Below are 26,319 nucleotides of genomic sequence, written 5' to 3'. Positions count from 1 at the left end.
TGACTGGACGCACTACAGTTGTTTCCTAATAACAGTCAATCCTAAGACATCCTTAAGTTGTAATGGTGCAACCTGATTTAGTAAATCACTATTTTGAAACTAGCTAGAAGTTGCTACAAACTTAGGAAAGACTTTCCACATTAAGTTAGTAGTGCACCCAAAAATCATCTGCACGGTGAGAAGGTCACAGGAAGTTTTTCTTTTGAAATTTATCCGTCTCAACTCTACTTCCTCATCTGTATTTCCAGTCTTAGCCAACACACATGTAGGCTACAGCTCACTCATGGCATTTAGAGTTATACTGTTGTTCCCATCCTCACATCAGTGTGACATTCACCTCCTCATCTGGTGTTTCACCTCGGTGCGCTGGCTTCCTTCTCTCTTTCTGGGCGGCAGAAAGCCCGTGGAGAGCGGTGGGCACGGTGTTTACGATGCTGGGTGCATCATCACATAATAGCATTCCGTAAATATACATTGCACAGACATAACAACCTCGGAGACAACCTCACACTCAGTATGGGGCCTATTTCTTACAATCACAGAGAACATCTAATTATTCATTTTCACGCTGCTCTGAAAACGACTCATCGAAGAGCTCATTTAATTTGTTCTGGCAGGCTGTCTGATTGCTTTGCTAATTTTCCTGTCAGATATCTCTCTGCTTGGTACTCATATAAATATCATTATGACATAAATAACAACACGTCGTGGAGCATAGATAAGAATGTACTTACGCCTCACAAAATATCATACAGGGCCAGTCCAAGTGTTTTTGGGGCTTTAAAGAGCATGGAAGATCTTGAATAAGGAGGAAAAAAAACATGTTGTGGAGGTCAGCATGGGGTCAAAGTATAATTTTGTTCAACTCAAGCTGGAAAAACATGTTGAAAGGCCTGTTAGATGGAAGTAAGAGCAGGATTATCAAATTGGATGCAGCTACTCTTTTAGGATTTGTTAAATCTTAAAAGTACAAAACTATGAAAACTATAGATATTAAAAACCTTAAGATACACACTGACATCTTTAGCTACAGCACTCACAGATTAATATCTTGTTTAATTTCCATGCTCCTTAAGTGATGCCAATTTGTGAGTGATTAAATCTAATCCCTGAACAATTTGATCAAATCCCTCTTGAAGTTTTCCCTCACATTCAGTTTTACTTGTGCTTAGCTCCATCCTCTCGTGTCACATCTGGTTGCAAAATACGCCAGAAGATGGCGACGGCTAAAATGCTGAACATGAGGCGTCAAAACGTCAGTCCACAAACCAACCGGTGACGTCACGGTGACTACGTCCACTTCTTATACAGTCTATGGCTTGAAGACAACAATTTTGTTAACAGTAAGTCTGCGTTACAAACTGGAGGTGTGGAGTTTGAAAGACATGATTTACATGTCAGTAAGGGTCTAATAAAAGATGCTATTGTGAGTTGCATGATGGTAAATGAAGGATCCAGTATTTTTGGAGCTTGACCGATGCTAGGGACTAAAAGTCAGGATATTTTGGCCTCTGCTGCCTTGATGTTGACCCTCCTCTTTTTCTTTTATAAATCTACCTTTTACAAGTCTCTTAAAGTCCAATACTCCAGTCCAGTACTAAATCTCTGGAGTATCCCTTCAAACTGGGGGGGGGGGGGGGGGGGACTTTCCACAAATTGGCCAAGAAACTCATATTGGGAAATGTAATACAGAAAGTTGTTTAAACAATTTTAGGCTGTACAAACTTTATCCAGCCTGCTTCAGGAACTGTCTGATGATTTATTATGCATAGAAGCCTCAAATCCTTTGTAGAGAATGAATAAATGCATCATGTTTGAATTATTAAACAGTGACAGGCCTGTGTGTCTTAGCTGATTGGCTGTTTACACCACTGATGTGGAAGTTGGGCAAATAAACAGCCTCATCTCGCAGTCAGTCGTCTCCATTCTTGGATTCTTCTTCTGTTTTACTCATCATGACGGGCTTCAGCTCATCGCGACACAGCAACAAACACGAGGCCGGCGACACTCCGAGACGCCAAGAGGAAGACCAGGATTTCCACGAATTAGGACAAACACAGATGAATTAAACATCAGAGCAGCTTCCACTCCTGAATTCCTGCCACCGCCGCCGTCTCTCAGTGTTCGGTTCTCTAAAAGCAGACGATCTATCAAACAGAGGGAAGACGCACAAGGGCCCATCTATACTGAAGAGTGACACAGATTTCAGATGGAAAAAAACAACAACTGACAAGGACATCAGCTCCGTCAAAACAGGAAGTGTGCGGCCAGGACTGAGCGGGAAGCTGGCGACGACGATGCAGGAACGAGACGAAGGAAAGACATAAAAGACAGGATATGCCCAGAATAAATGAAGAGAGGCTTTTTTTCTATACAGAGAAAAAAAAAGTCACATTAATCTTTAAAAAAACACAAAACAACAAGGTCATGATTAGGTCTATTTTTTGTTTAAAAAGATTACAGTCATTACAGGAGTTATTACATCCCCACTTTAAAAAAAGATACATTAGGAAAATAAAACAGAAAAAATCACTGATTCACTTTGATTTTTGTAGTATATTTTCATCACATAAAAAAATGTAAGATTTAATTTGCAGCAGTTTTAAGATATAAATCGATATAAAGTCCCGGGTTTGCTTTAGCGGTCCATTTATGCCTTGTTTTCAAAAAGCCTTCATGTGCAGCGCTTAACTTCCTTCATTCATCATAATTGCTGAAATGATGTCGACTAACAAAGACAAACAAAAGATTCGACAACATAAAAAATAGAAAGCAAGATCATTTTTTTTCTTTTATCAAATTAATTGAGGCAACTAAATAACACAGATTGCCATAACTAGATTCTATGACTGAATATCAAAATAAATCACTTTCCTTCATTTGTTAGAGCGAGACACAATTTGCATATTCACAGATATCGTAAAAAAAGAGCGATAGAATATTTCCATAAAATGTACACACTGTTTCCTTCATCAGAAAATACAATAGAAATCTACTTTAGTGGTTTTAAAGGAAGCATGATAACTGGATAGAGTTGCTCTGATTGTCTTAAAAATGCATTCAGCTTCTTTTCTTTACACTCTTTTGCTAAAAGGAAAGAAACAAGACATTTCAGACAGTCGGACGCCTTCTGAGCAACCATTCATCTCATCTTATTGCTTTTAGCCTCTGACTAAATACAAGCAGCTGCTGTCAGTCTGATGTGTGCGTGTGTGTGTGTGTTTGGTTTAACCTCTCTGATACCTGGTTTATCCAGGTGTGTAGCAATTATCTCTGTGCTGAGTGACAGACTTTCATATCACCCGAATCCTGAAAACAACCTCAGCGTCGCTTAGAACATACGTGAGATTCAGAAGACAGACAGATTACAAAACACAACACTTTTTTTAGTTTTATAAAACATGAAAAGCTACTTTGTGTGATGGGGTCCATTATGAACAGAAAATGTCTACCAAAGTTTGAATAGTTTTGGTCATTTCCAATGAGAGATTGCTGTATTTTTGTTTCTTCAGCTGATTAGACTGTTATATGGTCATTAAATGTGCACATGGTTGATCACTGAAAGAAGGAATAAAAGACATTTCTCTTTTGCTTATATTGCCAGCACTATCAGTCAAATGTGATCAAACCACAACCACCGAGCTTTTGAGTGTTAAACTCTTAATAAATAACACTTAAAAGGTGTTTTTTTTCTTCAAACTTTAACTTTGATTGTTGCACATTTAGTCATTAATATTTAATGCTATGAGAAATACAAAAATAAATCAGGTTTTCAAGGGCTTTAAGATCTTTGAGTTCAATTAGTAATAACAGAACTGAAGCATCAAAAAGATTTAAAAATTTTTTTTTATGCCCTATTTTTTAATACGGGTGCATTGATTATTTGTTGTCTGTAATTTATGGTGATTATCAGTACCAGATAACTTAGTTTAGGTCTCTACTTCTGGTTGCTTTAGCACATTCATTTCCATAACATTGTTACACTCTTGCCCCGATTTTAAAGGGTCAGTTCACCCAAACCTCGAAACATTCTCACTTACGTGTTATCTCGCAATGCAAATTGTTTTGAGGATATCCACTGCTAAAACATCTGACACCACAATACAGTGGGGAGTTGGTGCTCTCAAAGCACTCAAACATGACATTTGAAAAACTCAACTAGCACCATGTGTTTCCACAAACAGGCACTCTGTGCAATCCACAGACCCGACTGAAAAAAAACTGTCCACAGAAAGGTCTGAGGATTGCTCGATAAAGGTAATTGGGAAAACTATGTTTGTAATTGTGTTTGTCTTGTTGGGGGACTCCAGATGTTTGGTTCCAGCTGTAAAATAAATGGGGATACTTGTAAGACAACGTCAGGGAGACAGGAGATGGACTGAAAGAGACAAAGCTCCCTTTCTCTAACAAGAGTCCAGCTCCACATTCCTCCCATTCTGCCGGGCACGACCTGACCGCAACTACAGCTGGCTCTGTGTCCGTCTCGGTGTCTTCTGGGAATTTTGTGCTCTTTTTTTGAAGTCAGGAAATCCATGCACTGACACAGTGGTCGCTTATTGAGGCCACTTCAGGATCTCACAGAAAAACGGGTTATTTTTAGGGTCGGGATTTAGGATCTGCATGCTTGCTTTCCATGTGTGTCTAAAGTGACTTTTAATTCAGTCGCACAGATTTACGGAACAGATGCTCAGATGTTGTAAAAATACAGACTGTGCTAAAACAACCATTGCTGCTTGATACACTGATGAGGTTGAAGCAGACCGACTGATCCAAGAGCAGGTTATTTCCAGTTAATGTCAGCACACCTTTAAGCAGCTGAACACACCTGACTTAGATCTCCAGCGCGTGAATTGTTATTAAATTGTTTAAAATGTTTTGACTTTGGTTTTTAACTTTTTCATTGACAGACGAAGTGAAAATAAAGGAGAAAAAAATACCTTCTGTATGAATTATTGCTTCTCTTTTCACTCAGTAACAATATGACAAAAACAACCTGTCTGACTGAGCCGCTAATTCCTGTCTTTGGTCCGTCACTTAATGATTCGCTTGAATAAAATACACCTCTTTCATCTGTCTCTGTCGACAGCTCATTATCTCCTCTGTCTTTTGCTCAAAAACAACTTTTCACCAGCCCGCCCTCCACATGCCGCCTGTCCGCCCATCCATCCTTTCATCCTCACTCGCTGTCAGGGTTTTTGGGGGGGTGTAATAAGAATCTACTTTCAGTTTAGCCAACTCACAAGACAATTTTTGTCAGCAGAAAGGAAGCCTGGAAGCCATTCTCATCTTGGGCCAGAGATACGCTCATGTAATTAACCTGAATATGGTTTCAGAAATTGCTCAGTTTTGTCTCTACTAATTATTTGCTCATTAAAGAGATAATTTTTACTGGTGCATAGCGCCAAAAAAAATCATTTGTGATTATGATTGTGAATTTTTTTTTAGAATTAGTATCTGTATGTCCTGCTCTCTGTTTCTTGCTTAGTTAGTTCACAGTTTAACTGTAAACAGGGTCTTCTGCTGGACAGAGTTCAGAATATACTTCCAGCAAGAAGCACATTGTGTCATATCATGTTTGTTCTGGAGTACCAAAAACTTTTTTTTATAATCTGTTTTGCACCTGGAATTGCACTGAATTTGTATTTACATATATTTTCTTCTATTTATTTTTTTTGAATATAAAAAAAAAAAGAAAAAAAAGAAAAGTAACCTATTGATCGGGATGCTGATCAATATTCGTACTGGCTTAGGGCTTTAAAAGGTCATGTTCAGGGTCACAGTCCATGCCAAAAGCAGGTGGGACAAGTTCTCAAACTCCTACTGGATCAAAAGGGGGTCACAAACGATTTAATGTGAATGAAGCTACGGGTCAAAAGTCTTCCAGTCCTCACAAACTCTGGCAGAAAAGTGCTGCGAGCCATTTTGCACTGACCGAACTGAAAGTGAACTCCCCCAACACCTTTCCATCTCTAACACGTCCGCATTCGTTCAGCCTCTTCTCTCTCTCTCTCGTTTCCTTCGTTCCAAGACATTTCCATGCTGGAAATACTATTACACTGACAAAAAAATCTGCTAAAACTGAATTATTCTAATTATACTGAATGTAAATTTCATTGCTATATAACTGATATTAGTTGCAGTTTATAATTGGTTTCGTTGTAGCAGCTTTTGTATTATATAGACTTACAGTGTGACAATCGTGAATCAAATATCCCTTTAAATGCTTTGAAAAAATGTCTTGAAATTAATGAGATAATATAAAACTTAATGCCGATAAGCAATAGTACAACCCATATATTCTTTAAAAGATGTAAAGAAATAATGTTTTACTTTTTCTGGAACAGTATGAAGTTGTTTTTACACTCCCCAGTAATTCGTTAACAATTTAACATTTTCAGCTCATTTAAAGGGATACTTCATTACATTAATTACATTCATTATGACATTATCTGGTAGTATTGCATTCCTAAAGCAGACATGACATGTTACTGTTGTAAAACCTTGCTAGAGAGCTAATACATGATAAATATACTGTGATAAAATTATATTCCTTAATAGTTTTATGTTCCATTGTTGAAATGTTAAAAAGAAATTTGAATTCTCACTGCACCATAATGAACCCTCACCTCCAAAACATGTTCTCTCTTGCTACTTATCCATCATGTGGTGCTGGTCAGCTTAGAGTTCATATCATTAGGAAGCAGCTGGTAGTGACAGTCGGTCATGTTGGAAGGCCAGATTGTATCACCGTGACATTTAAACTATCTAAAAAGTTGCTAAAATGTTAAAAAAGCAACAGACCTGACCCCTGCCCTGATTCCTGGAAGCCCTTGTTCCCTTTTCCGAAAGCGAACCCTGGAGCAGGGAGTTAAATATTTAAAAGTGGCAGTGAATATTTGATCCGCAGTACTTCTCGGTCTATTTCAATTACCTCTTGAGTTGAAATGAAGAGCAAAAGTTCCACACTTTTCGAGACATACTGAGCTGGTATCTGACCCCGGTTCTGCTCATTACTCAAACGACAGCAGGTCCGGGTGGGGCTCCGAGTCCTCAGCGCTCACTCCGGTGCCTTTACTGCAGGGGGCGCCGTTCCCCAGCAGGATCTCTTCTCCAAGGCTGATGCGGCAGGGAGTTTTGCGGGGTGTGGAGGCCAACCGGGAGTCCGGCCCTGGCGCCTTCTGCCAGATGTCATAGGGCTTAGCTCTTGACTCCAGCATGGGGGGATCTTTGTTGATGAGGTCTGGCACAGAGAGCTGCAGCTGGGGCTGATGTTCCTCCTCGCCTCCTTCAGTGCTTTCCACATCATCTTCTTCTCCACCTGTCACTCCATCAACTTTGCCGTTGCTTCCTGCCGTCTCCCAACAATCAGAATCGACGTTCTTCTCTGCTGAGACCGTGAGCTCCTCTGACCCTCCTCCGCCCTCCTTCTCGCCCTGCTGCTGCTCGCTGTTCCTCAGCTCCGCCTTGGCGATGAGGGGCGTCTTGTCGGGAGAAGAGAGGAAGGAGGACGAGTCGGTGGGGTCTGGAGAGGAGACCACGGGGTCAGAGGAGATCATCATGTCCTGGGTGGTCTTCAGCGCCCGAGGGAGGCGCTTCTTCCCCGATGGTGGTGGTGGGTCCAACCGGGGGAAGGAGTCAAAGGAGGAGATGTGACTGGAGGAGAGGAGAAAAGGGCAGGTGGAGAGGGATGGAGAAAGGAGGGAAAAGAGAGAGACATGGAGAAAATTAAGTCTAACAGAGAAAGGTTAAAAGTAAATACTGTCCCACCAAAAGTTTTGGTACTGTTACACATGCTGCCTTCAAACGCTGTGAGGTTTTATTTTCAGCATGGGAAGTAAAGTATACGCTTGGTGTTGAAGTTTTTTAGGTCTTTCTCTTTTATATTTCAGAGTTGACAATAGAAGTAATCAAGAATGAATATCAGTAAAATCACAAACTCTTGAACTCAGAGCTTTCATTAAAATAATCACACGAAGGCATGAATACGACAGCAGCAGGTTGTTCAGTTGGACTCTTCTAGTAAACGTGACCATACTAGAAGGCATCCACGGTACCAGTGAATTGATGACCTACTGAATTGTACAAGAGAAACTACAGTTTGTATTTCACAACTTTGGTAGAGGAAAGCACACACCATGTCCTCGGTTTTATTTTATTTCATTAAAAGGAACTGATGCAACTTCACTGAATTGTTGCGAGTTTGCCGATTGTGTGTGAGAGTGTGTTAAACCTGACAGATTTATTTTTTTGCCTTTATTAAGTTTGTATGACTTGACAGTGCTTTCCATTGCGGTCTACACACCGGGCAGTGAAAACAGTTGTTCATGGAAACGTTCAACATTTACACTTCAACATTTACACTTATTCACTTTCTTGCAGAGCGTTAGATGAGAAGATCGATACCACTCTGATGTCTGTAAGAGGCATAGACTCTTTATAAGAAGTGGACATACTGTCATCACCGTGACGTCACCCATTGTTTATGGACTGCCGTTTTGAAGCATCGAGTTCGGCATTTCGGCCGCCGCCATATTGTTTTTTTGCAACCAGAAGTGACACGAGAGGGTGGAGATAAGTACGACCGAACGCTGAATAAGACATTTTAGGCCTTTTTTAGGTACCATAATTTACTAAATGAAGATCATGCTGTATTGAAAAAGACTTGAAACTAGCGATTGAGACCATGAACTCATGTTTACAATGTTTACTGAGGTAATAAATCAAGTGAGAAGTAGTCATTTTCTCATAGACTTCTATACAATCAGACTTCTTTTTGCAACCAGAGGAGTCGCCCCCTGCTGGCTATTAGAAAGAATGCAAGTTTAAGGCACTGCCTTGATTGTATTAGACAGAGTTGTAGCCATTTACAATTACAGTTGGTGAAAAGGCATCAAATTTAGCCGTACTCAGACTTCATATCTACACTTGTCTACCAATTAGAGCGTGTAACTGTAAGTGATGGGAGCATGTGTTTGTGTGTGTGTGGGTGGAGGAAAGTGGATGGTACCAGCAAGAACCTAAATCTACTTTCACTCCTGGTGATCGATTTAATGGCTCCTCATCGTGCACTGTAAGTGTTTACAGAAACACACTCCTTTCTCAAGCTGTTCCCCACAATGGCAGAAAATTACAATGGTGGCTACATCCAACAGCGATGGGAAAGAACTTATTATTACCGCCGCATTATCGTTCACGGGAGCTGACGGGGATGCACTCAAAGACAGTTCAGTTCAATAGGCACTGCTGTGAGAATATAAAGAGCGCAGATACCTTTTTGTTGTTAAGGGAAACTAGAAAGTCAACTTCTCAGCTTCATGTGTATGAACAGTAGGCTGGTGTTAATATAGTGGGCTGATGTGTGTATAATAGGGGCGTGTATATTTGCTTTTCAGGCGATTCAATACGTATATAGATACACAACAAAATAATACATAACATCTGGTTTGACTAAAATAAATCAATTATTTCCTCAATTTTCACTTCAAATATTAAATCAGAAATACCACAGAAACAATGTCTCAGGCAGCGATACGGATACGTTTTTAGTCCGGAGCGTATTGCGGTCTACAGTAGACAGTGAGGAGCGGGTTGCACACACTGATATGCAAACACAAGCTGCAGGTACAACAGTGCTGAGAGAGCATTACATAGAAATCAAAGATCATTTTTTTTGCTACCTGTATTGTTTTTTTCTGAATTTAATGCAGAATTTGGGTCGGATCTGTGGTATCGATGTAGCCGAATCTCTGATAATGTCATGAATGAAACTATCCAGATACTGGAATTCATAAAATGATTAATGAGGTCACGCTGCTTTCATTTTCAGATGACAAAAAACAAGCTCCAAAATGTTCTGGGCTCTGCACATTTCATCTCATGCATCCAGGTTTCAACAAAGGGGAGTCAGTCAGTTATTAGGTAAAAAGATCTCTTAGCTCCGACCGTTCCGACCAGCCGGTCGGAACGGTCAGGCAAAATCTTTACAGATCATCACTGGTAAATGAAACTAAATCTATTCACAGTCCAGTGCATGGAGATGAATGGGAGCAGAGCTGCTGAAAATGACTTCTGCTTGACTGATCTTCAGTTGGAAAGACAACAGATCAATGCTGCTGGAACAAATACACACACACAGAAACAACCTTGGATGTATGAGTGTGTGCACGTCAGCAGGTAATGAATAGACAATGAAAAGGCATTTCCATTTTGACAGAATAAGAAGCTGAAAAGTTCAGACTTATTCAATTTCATCGTCTCACAGGCACCTTTGATGTGTCATTATTAATTTAAACCCACATTTCACAGGAAGAATCTTTTTCTGCCTAATTTACAATGATAGACAGCACAGGTAATTTAATTTTTTTTTTGCCTACAATAAGACAATGTCCTCCAGTGGTTTTATCATTAAATTGAATGTGTGGCCTAGGAAAGTTTTGTGATTTTTACATATTCATCCTATTAAATGAATGCATACAGTTAGGGCTGGTTATCGGTACTTGATACCTTTAAGGTATCGGCCGAAACAACCCAGTGCCAAGTAGTATTGAAACTTCTCCAGTCAAACCATACCTGCAAATGATCTTTTTTGTGCCTGGATCTAGAAAAAGGTGACTATTTTGCTCGCAGCCAATCACTGCGAGCATTCTTCAATTTATTGCACATGTGATCGTAATTTTTTTAAACGATACCCACCCCTACATACAGTACGAAAGCACTCAAAAAAGGATTAATTTAATCAGAGAGGTTCAAGGAAAACCAAATGGCCTTAGGGGCTGATCACACTGAGACGTGCCGACACGCTTTGCCAAGACGTTTGTGAAGCGGCCGCACCTATAGCGACGCGCCTCGGTGTGATCAGCCCCTTGGTCAATATGTGGAATCAAACAAGCAACCTTTGAGGCACAAGTCTGCAAATTAATTTGGGATGATCTTGTGTTCAGGATAAGGGTTAACATTAAGTTAAGAGGAGGTTAATGTCAGGGTAACAGGGAGTGGGACGCAATTGCGGACCAGGGGAATAGTAAACCTAAACACCACTGCAGAGTAGCTGACTAGAGGATAAACTCTCCGGGACACAGAGTGAATTTGACTAAAGAAAAAGACACTGGCAGCAATGCCAAGTCAAAACTGAGAAGCCAGGCCACACAGACCCAACCCACTCTAACACACAAAGCTCCAAGAGCAAACAGAGAAAGGTGAGCAAATCATGCAGATGTGAGGTTCACGTGGTAACTTCTGCCAACACACTCTCACAATGAGACAGTGATTCAGCATCTCAACACTGGAAACCAGGGGTAGATATAGGCTTCACACACCCGATCCTCATCAGGGACAATTAGGCTCCCAGAGATGAATAACCCAACCAGCCCGGTGAGTGGCAAGTGCCCCTCGCATTTAAGTTTAGAGAGCGATTGGTTCCTTTAAATACAAAGGAGATATGTTTGTGTGTGTGTGTGTGTACCTGTTTGCAGTGGTCTGGTTGAGTTGGTCCATACAGCTCCACACGGCACCAGCGTTCTTGTTGACCTCAGTAACCCCGATGTCCCCGAGGTGGCTGGGCTCCTTTCTTCTTAACAAGTCATTGACCTGAAAGAAAGTAAGAAAGAAAAGAAAAAAAAGAAAGACAGAAAGGAAGAAGCAAAGATAGAGGAAAGATAGAATCAGATCAGCTCAACTGATGCAACACTAGTAATGAAGTTAACTTTACAGCCCAAATATCAAAAGTTAAAGAAAATACATGATGTGCTGTGCCAACCTTTGCGCCGACAGCCTTGCCCAGATTAATGGCATTTTTAAGCCTCTGTTGTCCTCCGGAGGATGGAGAGTCGACGGAGCTGGACCCCAAGCTATGATTAGCTGATGCTGGTGTGCGTCGAGCAGAGGGCTGGCCTGGCCTGGAAGTCTGTGGACTCTGCTGCTGGGCAATGGAGTTCTCAAACATACTTTGATCAACTGGGGAAAAAAAGGAGAGAAGACAGGAGAAGTGAATACACAGTAGGATTTAACAGAAGATGTGAATCTGCTGCTGCAAAGCTGCAGACTGATCAAGCAGTAGACAATACAAATGGGATGTTTGCTTTGAGAATGAGATGCACTAACTCAGTTCTTTGAAGGGAAATGAAAGGAGTACTCCATTAAAAATGCAGGAATTCTGTTGATTGGTTACTCGTAGTTTCTCCACAACGTTGCTGAATACACTATTTCTGTCCTATCACCCGTTATATCACTGAAGCTCTGCTAGAAGTAGTGTATTTAGCAACTTTTGGCGGAGTAACAATTGTTTGGAATATACTATACTTTGGAGTTTTTGGGTCTCAATTGGTATCCATTGTAAACTGCTGTGAATCAAAGCTGACTACAGCTGCTGATCCTCCACAAGCAATCTACAACAAACTTTTAAAGGCCACCTCTCGAGCCTAAAGGGGAGCGGGTATTTGATACTCAAAAGGTCAAATGTTGATGGAGTATTCCTTTAAGTGACTACGTCATGTCTCTCTGGCGTCACTGCAGCTTTGCACCAAACAAACTGATGTTGCATCATCGCAGCACGATTCAAAGGCATTTCATGAGAATACATGTGAGGGCCAGATGGCAGTGCAGTAACACTGTATGTAATGATCACGAAATAATATATTAAACAAAACGCATGCACATAAACAGCAACAACACTGATGAAAATGAAGCAGAAATTGAACAAAAAATGCAGGATCAGAAACGGCAAAACATAAAAGGGGAACTTATGTGGCAATCCACTTAAGACAGAAGATCTTACCTCTTGGAGAGAAAAGTTTCTCGGAAGGCATTTAATGGGACATAAAAGTATCAGATTTCAGATCATTTTACCTCTAAAAAAGCAGATTATTGAGCGGTTTCTGCTTAAAATGCAGCTGATTCATGTCTTCTGCAAAAAAGACAAGTCAGGGGAGGCAATGGGTGCAGCCTTGACCTGCATACACATATCTGAAAGGAACGTTGTCTTGGCCAGATAAATGGAGAAAAAATATCGCCCATTTGGAATCAGATGGAGCGTCAAAGTAGGGTTTGAGCAGCCAACCTTGACTTCACTTTGCACATACAAGCAATTCACTTGGCTGCACCAATCAAGAGATCTACAAAAGCACATTAGCCAGAGGCGTGAGGAAATGTTATGTTATGAATCAACGTGATACAGAGGGCATTTAGAGTAGCTTCAAGGAGACAAAGAGAGAGAGAAGAACAGAGAGATACATTTACTTTGCAGCATGCAGGCACTTTTTCAAATCAATTGCTACAGCAGAGAGGTGCAAAGTGAAACAAAAGTGGATCTGGCAATTAATGTAATTATATAGTAGATTGTGTTTCTGTGAGTGCAGGTAGCTACATTCAGACCTGTTCTGCTATCTGTTTGAGTGCATTGAACATTGTGTTTTATAATATACAGAATATTGCGCTGGCATTCCCACTGTGTCAATGCAGCTGCGTCTTTTCACACAGTAGTGATGTACTGTATGTATGTATGAAGATGGCCTTAGTGCTATTAGACTATTGGAAAATAGCACTGCATTTAAAATGTAAGACTGTATTGGTGTGGAGGTAAGATGAAATATGATCCAGATAATAGAGTTAGAATAATACATCCATGAGTTTGAAGCCAAAACACTGCATAAAGGTTAAAAATACAATGAGGCAATGATTGCTTGCCATATGTTTCAGCAGTTTCTGTTGGTTAAAAATTGGCATCTTACATGCATCATTGTAATGTGCATTGGTTTGACTTTTCTTTTCTGTTAGCAAGTTATGTTTTCAACGCAGTTTTATAGTGATTAAACCTAAGAAAATGTTCAACAGCCTTGTATTCATCGGAGTATTTCATACTTTTCGTTAATATTTTAGCACAAATCACTGAGAGGACAGTATGCCTATATGTATATTGCCCATTTGTGATACAAAAGGCACTTCATTTACATTCTTTGTTCAATGTTCTGCTTGTCTGCCAAGGTCATTCAGGGTGTAGGCTACTGACTGTATCAAGGTCATCGAGTGATCTCACGATCAATGGTTTCACATTGCACAGGCTATAAAACATCCTTATTGATCCACCAGACGACAAGGCCACATACTGTATTCCTCCCACTTTAACGCCTAATGGAAAGGTACTGGGTGGACTTTGTAATGTAGTACGCCCCTTGGAGGGCTTCATGAAGGACACTAGAAGGGGAAGCTGTTTGTGCAACATGTCTAACAATGTGATCAGCGACTTGTTTCTATAATTCAAAACATTTACTGTTTGGCTGCTTTTTCTCTTAACATGTCTTCCTGGCATCCCATGCTGCTGCCCTAAAAGTAAAATCTGCTGTTTGGAAATGAGCCCGGGTGTCTCAGTCTGGCTCATTTACACACATCACTATTATGACCATTTCTCTGCTGGACTGTCCCTGAGCCAGCTCTCAAGCTCTTTGCTCTTAAGGCTTCTGTGTACTCTAAACGAATGCAAATATGGTGTCTGTTGAGTAAAGTGCTGTGTGTAAATGCCAGTATACACACAAGGACTGGAGGTCAGTTCGTCCCCACCAAAGTGAGATGCAGTGAAGGAGGTGACGTTTAGAAATATACCATTCATGAAATCCAAAACAAAAGACGAGTGATATTGAAGTTATAGCAAGTTAACAAGAGTCATAAAGCGATTACTTTGATGTTATTTCTTTCATTAAAAGTAGGGCTGTCAAAGTTAACGCGACAACGCGTTAACGCAAATTCATTTTAACGCCACAAATTTCTTAAACATTACGTTAAATAAAATTACATAAAATTACATAACATTAAGAAAAAAAACTGTCATGGCCATTTTTAAAGGGGTGAAAATGGGTTCTATGGGTACCCACGAGTCTCCCCTTTACAGACATGCCCACTTTATGATAATCACATACAGTTTGGGGCAAGTCATAGTCAAGTCAGCACACTGACACACTGACAGCTGTTGTTGCCTGTTGGGCTGCAGTTTGCCATGTTATGATTTAAGCATCTTTTTTAAGCTAAATGCAGTACCTGTGAGGGTTTTTGGACAATATATGTCATTGTTTTGTGTTGTTAATTGATTTCCAATAATAAACATATACATTCATTTGCATAAAGCAGCATATTTTCCCACTACATGTTGATGAGAGTATTAAATACTTGACAAATCTCTCTTTAAGGCACATTTTGAACAGATAAAAAATGTGCAAATAATTTTCAATTAATCATGATTAATCATGGACAATCATGCGATTAATCGCGATTAAATATTTTAATCGATTGACAGCCCTAATTAAAAGTTAAACAATTTTCTTTTCTATCTAGATATCTAGCTTGCTTTATGCAAGAGTTGGAAGAATCTTGTGAGTTCCAGGAACTGATTTGAAGTCTGCCTGTGTAAGCTGTGTGAGTGTTAGTGTAGCAGGTAGGTTTACATCAACAACTCCAAGTAAAACCGCTGGGGAAATTTGAAAAACAGAACAACAATGCGAGGAATTCAGTTTAACACAGAAAGCACAAGCTGTTCTCCTCTTCCAATCTCACAATCAAGCCAAACCGCTTTAGAGAAGACGTACATTTAAATGTTCTTCATAGTCAGCTTTAGGCTACTCCTTTGAATTGTCTTGTTTAATTAATTTCCTCCTCCTCCACATTTCTCTCTCTCAAATTGGCTGCTTTTAAAGTGACCACCAGGTAGCGCTCAGGGAAATGTTAGACGAGAGGCCCCTCGTGAAGCTAAAGCTCCTCAGTCTGTCACAGTGGCTGGCGAACACCCTCCTTTCTCTCCCTCAGTGGGTTGAATCATAAATAAAAGGCACTGCCACTCCTCTCTAGAGATAATGCTATTCCAATACCCACAAATTGAAAGATCCGATGTAAGTGAGTCCTGTTTCCTCCTGACAGGACGCTCATTCACTGCTGTTTAACGGACGTTTTGTTCAATTTGTCACTTCTTGTGCTGAGATTTCCCAGCAGCGCCTGCCGCTCACAAGTGAGAATTTCATTTGGGCAAACAGTTCATCTATGTCCTCAGCCCCACTGTGACTTAGGCTGGCGAAAACAGGTGGATTTTCTTGCCTACTGAAGCATTAACATTAGAGAAGTAATTGTTAAATCACCCCACACTGCAACTTCAGCAGAGGTAATATTTCAATGAAGACATTTCTAAATCAAACAGTGTGATGCAGCTGGACTGTAACAGATTCAGATTGAAACTCAGGAATCACTGTGAATTAAATTAAGTATTAACCTAATGAGAGGTTGTTAAAACCACTAAAACAACACTGTTTCCTCGTTCCACACTACCAAAGATACCCATCATTTGAGTGTGCAGAAAGTTTAAAAAAATGAGGCACACTTAAAAATACCAATTTGCATATCAAAATCAGTTGATTTTTGATTGTGGCATTGATGGACACGGTTGCACCACAACAAAAACCAGAGGAGCAGCTCACAAAACAAGAAATAAAGTAATAAAAACATGTTAAATAAAAGATCTTTTATAAGAACTGGCAAAATGGTTTACTGTCAGTTTAAGTATACACTCGAGCAGGGGTTTTCAGTGTCTGACACCGTTGGCCGGACAAAATTGAGACAACTGCACCCCCAGCCCAGTAAGTATATTTTTGCCATGGACACAAAGAGTTAGTTGTAGGTTACAATTTGAGCCCCAAGCCTATATTTGTTTACATTTTGGCAAATTAGCATCATTAAAAGTATGCAGAATTAGATATCATCACCTCCTATGTGAAATATACCCACGGAGGTACAGACAGCTATCACTGGATTACTTTGAAACTGAAGAAACCTTAAAAATGTGATTATTCTCAGGCAAGTTCTGGGGTTAAAAGGAGTCTTTTCTTTGATTTCTAAGCGAGTTTATGGACATTTCTTCACAGTCGTCATCGGAAATAATGATATCCTTGTGAAGTAGTCACACTGAATCTAAAAATATGCTTGTCATGTCTGTGTGTTCAGCGTCGACTGAGTTATAACTCAGAGAAGAGGTAGCTTAAGTACCTTAAATGGGGCCAAATCAGGGGGGCAAACTACAATAACTACCTTCCTGTTGTTTTCAGAGCACCAGTATGCACCTGTCCCTTTCGCGTCCTGCGGTATCATTGCCTCACGTCTCACGGTTGAGCCTCCCAATTTGAAAACCTGTACTTGTAGCGAGACAGAGGTTAGAAAAAGAAGCTGTAATCAGAGTGACTATAGAAGCTGAATAGACTTTCGATCTAGAGAACCTCTGCGGCTTGTTTGTTTACTTCTGCAAGACTGTGCAACAAGCAGATTACTGAATGCATTTTAGTGTATGTGATTGTGTGTGTTATGTTGTCTTTTAATTACAAACACGCCAGAAGGATAGGGATTCTGCAATAATCAGCATTCATTAACGCTAAAATAGGGATTTCCTTTTCTTTCTTTCTGTCTTTCTTCAGGAGCTTCTGTTGGATTAACAGCTTTTTATTCCAACAGTAAGATTACAAAACAAACACAGAAGGGTTCATGTTGTTATAAAAGCAGAGTTGGGAAGGCTATTTTTCAGTGTGTAATCCAATGTGTAATCCCTCCACACTCTCAGATTCATTGTTAATTCCAGTAATTTCATCACATGTAATCAGTCACTTCCACACCCTGCAGAATGAGCAGGAGAGAGAGCAAGAAGAGAAACATAGCATGCGAAAAGAGCCATTTAATGGGCACAAAACAAAGTGGTTTACAAAACTAAAGAAGAGAGCTCTCACTCCCACTCATGTACTGGCAGCGGTCGGCCAGCCTGAATCAACTGAAATGATAACGCAATCTTCTGCAACACTAACCAAACTGAAAAAATCTACCCTAGAAGAAACCTTCATGTTAATGCTACAGTATAATTATAGTTTAGTCTATTCTGTTAGTATGCTTGAAAAAGGTCTCAAAAGCACAACATGAGAGCCCAGACAAACTCCAGTGAAATAAAATATAAAGAAACAAAACTAGTGTGCATGTAAGTGAGACTGTGCTTTTTGTTTGTCATGGACAAAGCAGGGACTGGCTAATAGCAGTCTTACAGGCATAGTGAATGAGGTTGTCTCTGCAGCAGGTGAACTAGCAGAGCTGCTGACCTTTAGACAGTGAAAAAAAAATCTACCCTGCAAAGAGCACTAATATCTCTATCTCAAGAGAGACAGGCATTTGTTATTTCAGTGTTAAACTGGATATCATCCACAGCTACAGCTAAATAATATATATTTTTCACTGCAGGGTAATTTTCTCTATCTTAATAAGGAATAATGATGGATCACAAAGTAATTATGATTACAGTTTTCATCATGCGGAACTGGTAATTGGCCAACATCAGCTCCAAACGCCCTCTCTCTGTGACTTCGGCTCGACTCTGCCAGGCAGCCAGCGAGAGGTTGTAATTAACTCGGCTCGGCTTTGGCATCACCGATCAAAGTGCCAAACTCTAAGCTTTGTTCTTAGCTGAGGGTAACCCACTTCTGTCACCGGGACGGAGCACACACAGTAAGCCCTGCACGTGTACAAACACACACAAGTATCATTTTGTTGTTCCCAACATTAGATTTTCTTAAAACAAGTCAGAAATCTGCGAATGGAGTGAAATAATATCACTGCGGCAAGCTCAACTGGCAACCATGCGCCAGCGCGGTAACATCGCTACAGACACCAGACACCACAACGGCGGTAAACTGCGAAATAGAGAGTTTTCCCTGGCGGCGATAGGCCCAGATCAGACAGAGACGCATCGCTACAGGCGCAGCCGCTTCAAAAATGCCTCTTGGCGAAAGGCCTTAGCCAAATCTGCGGATGCGCCTGTGGAGCGTGACTGTGTGCTTAACCAGGCGATCAAATGCGATTAATGGAAAATTTGGTCTCTCTCTCTCTTTCTCTCTCAAACACAGTACATTCACAACATGAGATGTGAATTCCAGAGAGCGCCATAGAGCCATTTCTGTATCAGGCAAACAATGGTTCTGCGGGCAAAGCATTTCTAGCGATGTGTCTCCGTGTGATCGGGGCCATAGGCTTAATCAGCATTGTGTGAACTTGTTTGGCAAGGACTAACGGACGATCATTGCAAGGATCTCAAACATCAAATCCATCTGTTGATGAGGACCATGTGAAACGGTCAGAAGCTCTAGAAAAAGTAAGGGGAACTTGAATTGAGACCGTTTTGTCAACTGCAGTTACAAAAGTCAATAATTAACTGTCATTATATGACAGATTGTTTATTACAAATGTAATGCTTATGTTTTGTATGACCTCTCATGTGGAGAAGTCCGAGAGGAAAATTTTAACATCTACAGCTCCATGGCAACAAACTTACTACTGATGACGACGGTTGAAAGCTCCGGAGTAACTGAACCTGGAGTTGAGATTGTTTTGTATCTCAAAATGAACCATTTTATTTGATGCTAGTGCGCTGATCTGCTCTTTCTTGCTCCATGAGCAGAACTTAACTTTGTCTTATTACAAACAACTCTTGAGGACTCATTAAGAAACTAAAACTGTGCAAAGATTTACCTAAACGTTCAATTGAGAAGAAAAAAGACAAATGTTATACAAGTTGTATGCAGATGTACAAAAGAAACGGCAACATCTCCAAACAACCCCTGTTCACATGTGTCTATTTGAAGCCCTGAAAAACATGTTCCAGCCGAAACAAATGTGTTCTATTTCCTTATGCAAGATGTCTAAAACAGTTTACAGGAACAGCTCAGGAAGTCCTTCTGCTTAAAAAAACAGAAAACAGATGCTGAAGAAACTGTGATTCTGTTGCTTTTCTGCCTATTAAAGAAACAAGTAGATTTTTGCAGTATTCATTTAAAATTCCTTAAATTTAACCTAGTTTTTTCCCCCTTAAAAACAGTGAATGGATTGAGCTCTGCTTGTTAACGAGAGAAGCAGAGTGCAGTGATGTTCTGGAGCAACAGATCAGGACAAAGCTGCATCAGAGCGAGACGCTGTGAGGGCAGAATATGTGAGAGACGAGTGGCGGGCTGAGAAGATGAGTGACCTGAAACACACTCACTTGAACACACAAACACGCTAATCCTCAGGCCAGACAGGGTCATTATCACTGATGTATCAAATTAGAGCTCCTCGCTACATTAAGATATGCATGTGTGTGAGTGAAAAGTGTTAATGTGAGTTAGGCTAATTATGTCTGATGTTTGAAAGCATGGAAGAAAAATACCTCCTGCTCCTTGTCGCACACACACACACGCACCCACAGAGCCGCTCATCAATCTTTTACCTGGGTTCATTATAACATGAATGATTAAAGTGGGTGGGCTCTGGTGGGGGTCTGTCTCAGACTGATGAGGGACCGTATGCAGGACCAGATTAATGGAGGAAGTTTCTGATTTATCAGACTGAACTCTGACTGACACGGTGCCTTTCACATCATCACTTTGTGCCGGCTTTTAGTCATTTTCTCCCTGGAAAGTGGGCCCCGTGTGGATTTCACTTCCAATTTTATGGAGGATTAGACGTAACATTCATGACTTTTTGTACACAGGAAACTCTTAATATTAAAGTTAAAGAGACTTTTTTTCTACCTTTATTTGGGGCCTTTTACGAGGTCAAGGTAAGATAATGTATTGCATTTTAAGAGTTTTATAAGGAACGACAACTGTAACATCCTGTATAGGTGATATATGCATATATTTACTATGTATAATGTACTCTGGGTTTCCAAGTATTTGAGAATATTGGTATGGAGGGAAGAGAATGCAAAGCACACAAATTATAGTCTCCATACCTAACCAATAAAATACCTTGTTTGTTTCTGCCTTCCAAAACGACTCATATGACCATTACAGAAATTATTTACATGAGCATTTCCTGATATGTCACCTTAAAGCAATAGTAGGCAAGATTGGAGAAAATATGATTAAAAACGGTCGCTATATCCTGACAGGTATGTCAACAAAGCACAGAGGAGCTCTGATCACAACACACACAGAGGGAGAGTGACTTCATTATCTGCTCAGGTAGACATTACTCCTCTAGATCTTTACATAGCAAATAGTTGTTCGATGCTATATTAATGCTCTGAATATCGAATTTAGCACCTTTAAGATTCTCATCATATCAAAGTTTTCATACTATTCATGGCTGGCATTTATTTTACTATAGCCTTTAAATGTACTGTATTTATGCTCATAAGTAAACAGATAGACAAATTGCCCATGTTCTATCGTCTTTCTGACAAAGTAGCTGCTCAAAGCACATATCCTGTCCCCAGTGTCATTTCAAACACAACTTTCAGGCTTTTAAGATGTTCTTAGTGTTGCCACCAGGAATTACAGGTGTTGCTGAATCAACCACGTATGAAAATTTTAAGGTGCCCTATACGATATTCAGAGCATTAATACAGAATCATACAACTATTTGCTATGTAAAGATATAGAGGAGTAATGTCTACCTGAGCAGAGAATGAAGTCACTTTCCCTCCGTGTGTGTTGTAATCCAAGCCTCTCTGTGCTTTGTTGATATAGCCGGGCCGGCCGGGCATGCTATTAGTGCATGTTCATGTATGTGAGCGTGCCCCACTGGCATACGTTGGTTACAGCTGATAATGCATTTCTGACTGATGGTGTTGTTGTTGTTGCCATGTTGAGAGTCGTGTGGATGCAATAGAAATGCCCCCAATCTTGTATTTAACACCTTTAAGGATCACAGAGCTAAAATTATTAATCGATTAAATGATTAGTCCATGGTCGAGAAATAAATCTCCAACTATTTTATGATCAAATAATCGTTCGAGTCCCCTATCAAACAAAAACACTAATTATTTTCTATTTCCAGCCTCTCCAATGCGAGGATTTGCAACTTTTCGATAAGGAAAATAATTGTTATTAATTAATTAAAAAAAACCAACAGACAACAGAAATCTTGATAAATCGAACACATCTTGAAATGAAGATGCCATACTTGCGATGTATTTATTCCCTGCACGAATGTCAATGTGCAGTTGTTTTAATTAGTTGTTTTATCTTCTGTCTCCATCTTATCTACAGCCTATTCTGCAGGGCTAATTTTCCCCCAGGACATCATTCCAGTTTTATCTAATCTAATTAGCCAAATTAGCTTTTTCTCCTGCACTCAGTGGTGCATCAGGAGGAACCAACAGCACAGCAGTAAACTCTGCAGATGACTGAGGCTCCATCTACGAAGCTGACCTCTCTTCGTCTCGTGTCACAGCCGACCTGCCCTCCTCTTCTTAAACTGGCACTACCTACTCGTAAACATAGAAGGGCAGCAAACTTCAAATTCCTCCCCCAAAAACATCAGTCAGCATCTATCTCGTCGTGACAGGCTGAGCCTCCCGGTCTGACCCTCAGTCTCAGGGGAAAACAGAAGCTCCATTAACAAAACCGACATGTCTCCTCCTCCTCTTCTTCTTCTACCTTTTTTTCCTCTACCTGCAGTAACCTTTTCACATAGTACGCCTCTGTTTTTCCCTTTGGGACTTTTATTGACAGGAGCAGCATTTAGGCTACATGGCACCAAACTGCCAAGTGAAACTAATGCAACTTTGAAACAAGCCTCCATAATTACTAACACTAATGAAGCTCTGCTATAGAATTTAGACCATGCAATGAATAATCCCACATAATCTCCACTGAATCCAATACTGATTATATTTTTTTGTAAACAGGGTGAGGTAAGCCGACCTGCCTTGACTATTCAATAGAAGAGCAATTACTGCAGCAGACCTCAGTCCCAGCCTTTTGCCTTCAAATCATTTTCAGGGCACCTCAGACAGACAGACAAAGAGAGAGGCTGCAGGGTTTGACGCACAGGTCTCTGCTACAAAACAACTTTCTTTCTATAGTACTATATATTTGGTGTTAAATGTGTTTGTAATATAGTGTAGTATAATGTGTGTATGTAGTATAGGCATATTGCTATTCTTGGCAGAATAGTGTCAATCCAGCCTGCAGTGTATCGTCCTTGGGTGCATTGGCAATTCAAACAAAAGACCAAAGATTAGCGACGAGATGAAACAGTTTCAGAACGTTGCAGCGGTGTGAACTGGCCCGTCTCAGCTCGACTCAAGCCGGCTGATGATGTCAAGCTGCCAGTGGCTGGTTTTGGAAAGGATAAGGAACGTTGCCTGTTTCGACAGCCAATCAGCTCGCAACGAAGTCAGCTGATCAAGTCGAAAATGAGTTTTGGATGGAGGAAAAGAGAGGATCAGACGTTCCATCCGTCTTCTTCGATCATGTCCTTTCTCTCTGCCAACACGCACTGACTGTATAGACTGTATAAAATATGGACGCTGTCTTCGTGACGTCACCCATAGGTTTCTGAAGAGCTGTTGTGAAGCTCAAAGTGGGTGACGACACAGCCTAACTCATGGCTAATCCAAAATAGAAAGAGGTGGATCGTTGGCCCGAGTGACGCCTGGTACAGCACCCACCTGTCACTCAAAGCGGCCACGCCCTCAATTATGCATAACTTTAAGCCCTAAAAAGGACATGAAACGTGCATGTTTTGGCACTGGTAGTCCCCATATATATTAGAAAAAACACCTTGCATAAAATCTGATTAAAAGAGTTGTTAAAACTACAGATATGACAAATTTATTTTCGCACTATCTACCTAGATATGGTTTAAAAAGTAAGATATTGTTCCAAAAATAAATGATTGTGCCTTACGTTGATTCGTGATGGCTATGAGTTTTTTTTTTTTAATTTGCCACCATACATTGTTTGACGCCTTTTGGAGAAAAATTGCAGCGACGAAAAACCTCTATTTAAATTGCGTCTTAGCTGGTCCACTCAATTTCCACCGCCACGTTCCCTTCATCATTACAGCAGTCCAATATTTTGGCTAAATGCGAAGTATGTTTCCTGCCGCCTCGCCAACAATCCGCTTCTTATCCTGTCGTGACCTTGCAGACCCCATTAGATACCTGAGCCGCACTTCCTCTGTTTATGAAAAATGAGATTCAATTATGGTGTTATTCTCCACAAACTCTGACAGAGTAGCCAGAGTATCATTATAGCTGACTAATGTGTCTCTCAGTGACACAAACACGGACGCTGGCATTAGTGCGTCCTCTACGACGGCAAGTCGGACATACGGGTTAGATAAGGACGGAGTAGAGTGTGGAAAAAGACAGACAGGAGATTTCAATTTGCCCATACTAGAAGTTTCTACCACGTCAGTAAGAAAGACTGGAGGCAAATGTTCTTAACAAGCAGTGTTTACCAGCTCCCCAAAAAGTGACATTTTGACCTGATGATGGTGCTAGATCAAAAGTGAAGGGATCTCCAAAGTTATTGCAATTTATTTGCGTACCAGCTTTCATGGCAATTTGCGCGAGTCAGTTGGAACCATGAATGTCTGTACAATATGTTGTGTCAATCCATCTAGTAGATGTTGGGATATTTCACAGACTTTCATCTGCTGGTGGCACTAGATAAAAAGCCAGGGGATCAGTAGGATTCACCCTCCAAGTATCATGGATATATGTGCCAATATTCACGGTAATCCATCCAATAGTTGTTGAGCTTGAGTTTTCCTGACTTGCAATGTGATATTCTGTCTACACATTTCCAGTGCAGCATCAATCATAAAAAGTGTTGCCGCAAATGCATCAGCAGTAAATGTCAGTTTTATTGACATTCTTTTCAGACTCACTGATTTCAAAATAAATGACGCACGGGGAGAAACACATCAAAAAAAGATGCTGAGATACTGTGCCAACCTCTCTACTTACTATGGCCTCAACAGACCACAATGCATTGCAGCCACAGTATATGTCATGTTCTAATTAAAGGGAAAGCTTGCTCTCTTTAACTTAGAAATCTTACGGTAATATCGTGCTTACCCTCTCGACATGCACGTAAAAAACCCACAGCCACAGATCGCTCAATTTGCTGGAACACGTTCACACACATTCTGACCAAACTAGAGGCAGTAAATTACAAAACTCATCAGAACATGATGAAATACATTAAAACATCACAACCAAGCTACAGGACTTTTTCGGACAACAGAGTTAATCTGCAAAGATATAAAACTAACGTGAGTTTATAAATTATATTGTTTGCTAAAACAGGAAAAATTGGGCAGAGAAATAGGAGACCAAAACAAAATGGGCAAAAACAGCAGACTACACACTGCAGGTTGTATTCAGACATGTTTGGGTGCCTTCAGTCTCCTCCCTATCAAAGTCACCAGATCAATAATTAATTCAGCCATTTGCCAGATCGCTGTCTGTCTGACCGCACGGCTCCCTGGAGTGAACGTCTGAGACACAGAAGTACATGTAGCTACGAATGAAGCTGCAAGGGAAACGAGGCAGCAGGAAAATAATGCGTCTGTTGTCCTGGGCGTTGGGTCATTCTCTGTCTTTCTCTTTTCTGATTCTCTTTGTTTCTGTCTGTTTTTGTCCTTGTAAGGATGTTTATAAAAAAGTGAAATTATGCAGACAGGTATTTCGGAGGCAGCATTCAAAATTTTAGGATTAGAACTTGGATTTAATTGAGGAAGGATTAGTTTTACATTAATGGTTCAGGTGTAATGTTGTGTTAAGGATTAGGTACACTACATGGCCAAAGGTATAATGATAATTGTCATTTCAAAACCATGGGCTTTCATCTGCTGCCTCCACTCTTCTGGTTTTAGTCTTTCCACAAGATTTTGGCACGTTGCTGTAGGGATTTGCTCCCATTCAGCCACAAGAGGTCGGCCACCGATGTTGATGATAAGGTCTGGCTCACAGCCAGCGGTCAGGGCTCTGTGTAGGCCGGTCAAGTTCTTCCACACCAAACTGGGAAAACTATTTCTATATGGACCTGGCTTTGTACAGGGTGTCATTGTCACGACGAAACAGGAGAGTGACAAACAAAAACTGTTGACACAATGTTGGAGGAACAATATCGTCTAAAATGTTATTGTATGCTGCAACATTACGATATTTCATTTCATCATTACATGTACTGTACTCCATAAGAAGTGGACGTAGTCACCATGATGTCACCCATTGGTTTATGGACTATGGTTTTGAAGCCTCGAGTTCGGCATTTTGATTGTCGCCATCTTGGTATTTGCAACCAGACGTGACACGAGAGGGTGGAGCTATGTACAACTGAATGCTGAAAAAGACATTTTTAGGCGACCAAAAAGGTTATTATTAACTATCATGAACTGAAAACACACTGTGAAAGGGTTAAAGTTCTAAGATGAAAACACAGACAACTCCGGACAACGCTGTGATAGCGACCTGTCAGTCACAAGGTAGCCACGCCCTAAAGCATACCCTGCTTTATGGTCGATTTTACTCCAAATGGGACCACA

The 26,319-nt window shown here is 40.5% G+C and overlaps 1 protein-coding gene across 4 annotated transcripts in view; it reads right to left on the bottom strand.

Moving 5' to 3' along the window:
- Window positions 1–2,766: 2,766 nt before the first annotated feature.
- Window positions 2,767–26,319, bottom strand: part of LOC141767644 (carboxyl-terminal PDZ ligand of neuronal nitric oxide synthase protein-like) — a 207,012-nt gene continuing 183,459 nt past the window's right edge. For 3 of the 4 annotated variants that reach the window (XM_074635139.1, XM_074635140.1, XM_074635141.1), the window contains 3 exons: window positions 11,756–11,952; window positions 11,462–11,586; window positions 2,767–7,653 (listed from right to left, as the gene is read on the bottom strand). In XM_074635139.1, coding sequence (XP_074491240.1) covers window positions 7,011–7,653; window positions 11,462–11,586; window positions 11,756–11,952 — 965 coding nt within the window. In that variant the 3' untranslated portion in view covers window positions 2,767–7,010. The remainder of the gene's footprint in view (window positions 7,654–11,461; window positions 11,587–11,755; window positions 11,953–26,319) is intronic. The other variant, XR_012593904.1, reaches the window with a different exon arrangement.

This window comes from Sebastes fasciatus, chromosome 5 (assembly GCF_043250625.1).
Source record: "Sebastes fasciatus isolate fSebFas1 chromosome 5, fSebFas1.pri, whole genome shotgun sequence".
Lineage (NCBI taxonomy): Eukaryota > Metazoa > Chordata > Actinopteri > Perciformes > Sebastidae > Sebastes > Sebastes fasciatus.
Note: the sequence above shows the minus strand (reverse complement) of the source record. Positions and strands in the feature narration are given on the sequence as shown.